Source organism: Xenopus laevis, chromosome 9_10L (assembly GCF_017654675.1).
Source record: "Xenopus laevis strain J_2021 chromosome 9_10L, Xenopus_laevis_v10.1, whole genome shotgun sequence".
Taxonomy (NCBI): domain Eukaryota; kingdom Metazoa; phylum Chordata; class Amphibia; order Anura; family Pipidae; genus Xenopus; species Xenopus laevis.
Window position 1 is genome coordinate 1,652,149 of NC_054387.1, and position 6,121 is coordinate 1,658,269.

At 43.5% G+C, this 6,121-nt stretch overlaps 1 protein-coding gene across 1 annotated transcript in view; it reads right to left on the reverse strand.

The window, feature by feature from the left end:
• Positions 1-1,551: 1,551 nt before the first annotated feature.
• The window catches only part of rara.L (retinoic acid receptor alpha L homeolog), a gene marked incomplete at its 3' end in the record, with an annotated part of 13,088 nt that continues 8,518 nt past the window's right edge, over positions 1,552-6,121 (reverse strand). Inside the window, 7 exon segments of the mRNA NM_001090254.1 lie at positions 1,552-1,573; positions 1,576-1,579; positions 1,581-1,584; positions 1,587-1,588; positions 1,591-1,756; positions 4,570-4,774; positions 5,872-6,048. Of these exon segments, the coding sequence (NP_001083723.1) occupies positions 1,552-1,573; positions 1,576-1,579; positions 1,581-1,584; positions 1,587-1,588; positions 1,591-1,756; positions 4,570-4,774; positions 5,872-6,048 (580 nt within the window).

Genomic DNA, 6,121 nt, shown 5'->3' on the forward strand with positions numbered 1-6,121 from the left:
AGGAAAGTGGGGATAGTGAGAGGAGTAAAGAGTGGGGAGATAGTGAGAGGAGTAAAGAGAGTGGGGAGATAGTGAGCGGAGTAAAGAGAGTGGGCAGATAGTGAGAGAAGTAAAGAGAGTGGGGAGATAATGAGAGGAGTAAAGGAAGAGTGGGGGGATAGTGAGAGAAGTAAAGAGTGGGGAGATAGTGAGAGGAGTAAACAGAGTGAGGAGATAGTGAGGAGTAAAGGAAGAGTGTGGAGATAGTGAGAGGCAAAGGTAAGTAGAAGAGTGGGGAGATAGTGAGAGGAGTAAACAGAGTGGGGAGATAGTGAGAGGAGATAGTGAGAGGAGTAAAGGAAGAGTGTGGAGATAGTGAGAGGAGTAAAAGAAGAGTGGGCAGATAGTGAGAGGAGTAAAGGAAGAGTGGGGGGATAGTGAGAGAAGTAAAGAGAGTGGGGAGATAGTGAGAGAAGTAATAAAGGAGTGGGGAGATAGTGAGAGGAGTAAAGAGAGTGGGGAGATAGTGAGCGGAGTAAAGAGAGTGGGCAGATAGTGAGAGGAGTAAAGGAAAAGTGGGGAGATAGTGAGAGGAGTAAAGGAAAAGTGGGGAGATAGTGAGAGGAGTAATGGAGGAGTGAGGAGATAGTGAGAGAAGTAAAGAGAGTGGGGAGATAGTGAGAGGAGTAAAGAGAGTGGGCAGATAGTGAGAGGAGTAAAGGAAAAGTGGGGAGATAGTGAGAGGAGTAAAGGAAAAGTGGGGAGATAGTGAGAGGAGTAAAGGAAGAGTGGGGAGATAGTGAGAGGAGTAAAGGAAAAGTGGGGAGATAGTGAGAGGAGTAAAGGAAAAGTGGGGAGATAGTGAGAGAAGTAATGGAGGAGTGGGGAGATAGTGAGAGGAGTAAAGGAAGAGTGGGGGGATAGTGAGAGGAGTAAAGAGTGGGGAGATAGTGAGAGGAGTAAAGGAAGAGTGGGGGGATAGTGAGAGAGTAAAGAGAGTGGGGAGATAGTGAGAGGAGTAAAGAGAGTGGGGATATAGTGAGAGGAGTAAAGAGAGTGGGGAGATAGTGAGAGGAGTAAAGGAAGAGTGGGGAGTTAGTGAGATGAGTAAAGAAAAAGTGGGGAGATAGTGAGAGGCAAAGGTAAGTAGAAGAGTGGGGAGATAGTGAGGCAAAGGTAAGTAGAAGAGTGGGGATATAGTGAGAGGAGTAAAGGAAGAGTGGGGAGATAGTGAGAGGAGTAAAGGAAGAGTGGGGAGTTAGTGAGAGGAGTAAAGGAAGAGTGGGGAGATAGTGAGAGAAGTAGAGGGTAGAAGAGTGGGGAGATAGTGAGAGAAGTAGAGGGTAGAAGAGTGGGGAGATAGTGAGAGAAGTAGAGGGTAGAAGAGTGGGGAGATAGTGAGAGAAGTAAAGGAATAGTAAGTAGTTGGTACCAGGGCTCAAATGGCTCCATTCAGTGACAGTGAAGGTGCCAGAGTGAGTCCAGGTAGATGTATGAGCTCCATTGAGTGCAATGAGTAAGACTCTGACACAGTTTATTGTAGTTTTTATTCCCATGTGCTTTTCCCATAGAGGATGAGAGAAGCCACAGACCCGTCTCCAGTGAAACTGCAACTCACCCTTGGCACTGATGCTCCTCAGGTCTGTGATCTTCATGAGCATTTTGGGGAACATGTGTGGCTTTTTGGGTCGCCTGTTCCTGACGTAGATCTTCAACGCTTCCAAAAGTGGCTCCTGCAGTTTGTCCACTTTATCTGGCTGCTCCAGGTCCTGCCGGTCTAATGGGGCAACAAAACAGCACATTAAGGCAAATCTCACCGGTACATAATGACGTCGGTATGATCTCAGATATGGAAGGAGCAGCCTGAGAACAATGATGTTGTATAATTATTATGTTGGAAAGCAAAAGTCACTTCTTGCACAATGTATTGCATCACAGACAGTGTATTACATCACAGACAGTGTATTACATCACAGGAAATGAGAGAAGATTTTCAGTTGCTGGTTGTCTTGCTTCTTCTGCACTTCCTGATTTGCTACAGACACCAACTTGTCTCGTCTCCCCTTAGCTCCTCCCTGCAGCTTTACACTCCCCCAAATATCTCTGTAGCCGTGTATGTGCGCAGGTAACAAGTAGCCAAAGCAGCCGCTGTGGCAAAGTCAGTGACTAAAGAGAAGACGTGAGTGTTGCACAGAATGGGACGACTCTTTATATTCGTTACAGGAAGGAGGAGGGTACTTGGCTATAACAGGGTGTAACTAGTGAGTAGAGAGACTGTATAGAAGAATATTGAGTGTGTAGATAGGGCTCTCATCACATATAAATGGCTCATCTTGTCTCCACTTCTGTTCTGAATCTTATGTCAATCTGTATCACTGAATCTTATGTCTGGATTTGTCTCACAATAAACGTATTTGTCTCACAATAAATGAAGTGCTTCTCTTTTCAGTTTTTGGCAATGAAGCAGTTAAGCAGTATATGAAATATTAAATATATATATATATATATATATATATATATATATATATATATTATATATACACATATACACATATACAACAGTTCCAGACTACGTTTGGTGCAGTTAACAACAGCAACATCCTTGGAAAAAACAGTTCATTTCAATTGGGCCCTTTAAACATAAACTGTAAGAGACTCATTATAATGTGAATTCATTGGAATAGATTTGCCCTTATATATTAATTAACATTGGTCTCCACAAAATGACAGTGAATATCAGTGGGACGGGATGCACAGTTGTGTATTTGACAGGCTAAGTGTTACCCCAGCACTAAAGTTGCTTACTCTGTACCCCTCTCAGCAGCTGCTATATAACATTGTGTATATTGTTTGTACAAGTTTCCCATGAGAGCGAGTTTAGTAGCAATCCTAATATTTAGCTCAACACACTCCCAGGAATTTACACGGATTATTAGTGGGAAGTCGAGTATTTGCCGGGCCAAGAACCAAACTTCTTACTCTGTACCCCAAAACCTCTCTGCGCTTGGTAACATCATTACTTGTACAATGTGAGCAGGTGCGGAGTGGTTTTGGGGTACAGAGTAAGAAGCTTTGGTTCTGGGGTAACCCTCAGCCTGACAAGTACACAACGTATAGTCATAGCAAGACATAACATGGGTGTACAGCCTTCTCTGTGAAGGTAAAACAGAAAATTCCCCACAAACACCATCATCTCTTTAAAGTAAACGTCAACCCAAAATAATAATAATGTAATTTTTGCCAAATAAATATAGAACAGAACTATAAGCAACTTTCCAATATAAATTCATTATAAATTGTCAGTGCTTAAAAACGTATATATTTAATTGTAATTCTATTGAAAGCAAAAGCCAGTCTCCTGCAGCGAGACAGGACTGTCAATCTGTTTGTGTTTTGTTTGCCTTGAATTACAACTTTTTTTGGGGTTGACCTTTGTTGCACTACTACCGGTATGGGATCCATTATCCAGAAAGCTCCAAATTACATAAAGGCCGTCTCCCATAATCCAAATTTTAAAACAGATTTCCCTTTTCTGTGTAATAATAAAACAGTCGCTTGTACTTGATCCCAACTAAGATAGAATTAATCCTTATTGGAGGCAAAATCAGCCTATTTATTAAATGTTTACATGATTTTCTAGTAGACTTAAGGTATGAAGATCTAAACTACAGAAAGATCCATAATCTAGAAAACCCCAGGTCCCGAGCATTCTGGATAACAGGTCCCATACCTGTACAAGCAATATCGCAGCTCCTTATGTAGATAAAGAATGTTCTGAGCAGACAAATCTAAAGGGGTTAATAACATACGAAAACTGTGTGTGTCCTGTGATGTCGTTTATGAAAATGGTAAAACAATAAAAAACCTTTGAATTAAAAGACAAAAAACTGTGTGTGTCTGTTGTAACAACACTATATACACACAAAGCTATATACACACACACACAGCTGTACTACTCATTGTCACCAGCAGATGTCAGCAGAATCCATTACTTTGTTGCTCACAGCAGGCCACACACAGACACACAATAAAGATGCTCCGAGAAACTGGGTGAATAAAAGCAGATAGTAATTGCTGACAGTGTAGTGGTAACAGGGAGTTGCAGGCTACAACAGACAATGCACAACAGACCCGTTACACAATTATCTGCCAGACAACTGCAATGGAAGCCTTCCCCCTCTAGTAATCGGGGAAGCTGATGAGGGAACTGTGAGAGGTTAATTCATGAAATGATACCACAGTGTGACCCACATTAACTGATTTGTGTAAATTGTGTAAACAACTTTATTTGAGTTTTACACTGCTGTCGGCGTGAATGTGGAGGGTGTGACTAACTGATACAGGCGGCATCTCCTGACACTTCTCTGCTCCGTTTACACTTGTTATAGAGGAAATCTCACTACTGCAGTCAGAGACCTGACACACACACACACACACACACTTACAAAGACACACACACAGAGTAGTAAAGGAGGATGAGGGGCAGTTAGAGGAGCAATTGCTGATAACTAACGGCTATTTGTGGCCTGTGTGTGTAAACCTCAGGTGATGAATGTGATGAAGTGAAATGACAGTTGGCGCAGGTGTCACCTCCACAGATGAGGCAGATGGCACTCAGTAGACCGGTCTCAGCGTCGTCCATCTCTAGCGGCAGCAGCTGATTAGCGAAGGCGAACACCAGGTCTGTGAGGGGTCCGAAGCCCGCGTTGTGCATCTGAGTGCGGTTTAGGGTCAGTCCGTCAGAGAACGTCATGGTGTCCTGGTCGGGGGTGTAACGTGTGCAAATTCGCAGGATCTGGAAAGAGGCAAAAATAGTGTGAGGGGCGGTGCCATTTATATCACATGGGTTAGTGACTGGGACACACAACAACCGCAACACTTGTATCACACACAAAGGAAAGTTGTGTTATTGGCATTAAACACACTTGGCTTGAGTGTGGGACAGAGAAGGAAGGGCACACACACACAGACATTACTTACACACACACACTCACACACACAGACACACAAGCAGCTAATGGCAGATGTGTATGTGAACAAAAAGTGTATTCAGCCAAGTGCAACACAGAACTCACAATAAAGATACACTGAAATGTCACTATTCTGCCCACAGCATTCCCTTTAGTCTGGAGACTGACCCCCCCCCCCAGCTGTCCCATTGCTATGTGACAATGACACCGGTTACTACATTCCAGTAGTCCTGCAGCAGCTCAAGTGTTAAAGGAATAGCAACAAATGAAAGTGATCCCCACACTGTGTAGCTGTGGGGCAGCCAATCAAGCACAGGTTACATTGCAGAGCTCTATACAATCCCATTGTATTCCATTGCGCAGCTTATTTAACGTTTCTCCTTTTTAGTTGCCTATTTACATAAACTACAGTTGTCTTTTTACCAACACAAGTAACAGTACAGTGTGACACAACACAAGTAACAGTACAGTGTGACACAACACAAGTAACTGTACAGTGTGACACAACACAAGTAACTGTACAGTGTGACACAACACAAGTAACTGTACAGTGTGACACAACACAAGTAACTGTACAGTGTGACACAACACAAGTAACTGTACAGTGTGACACAACACAAGTAACTGTACAGTGTGACACAACACAAGTAACTGTACAGTGTGACAACACAAGTAACTGTACAGTGTGACACAACACAAGTAACTGTACAGTGTGTGCCCCCCATATTTGCTACACGTCCCACTGCAGCAATGTTAGAAGCCCCCGCTGATTACTCAACCAGGTGAATGAGTCACACTGAGGGTCACTGTAAAGTTGTGTGTAAAGTTGTGTGTAAGTGGGGCACAAGCCCAGGGCAAATACTCCCCACATTGTCCCAGTCCCATGGGGTAACACAATGATTAGGGGGGGGGGGAGACTCACAAGAATATCCAGGCAAGCGGATTTCAGGAGGGTGATCTGGTCGGCGATGGTCAGAGTGGTGAATCCCGGCAGCTGTTTGGCAAATTCCACCGTCTTGATGATACATTTAGTGGAGAGTTCACTGAACTTGTCCCACAGATCAATGTCCAGAGAAACTCGCTCCTCTGAGCTGAAATTCTGCGACACAACAAGAAACAAACTTATTTATTACTTGTGTGTGGCTACTGGGGGGGTCAATAGGCAAGGGCAA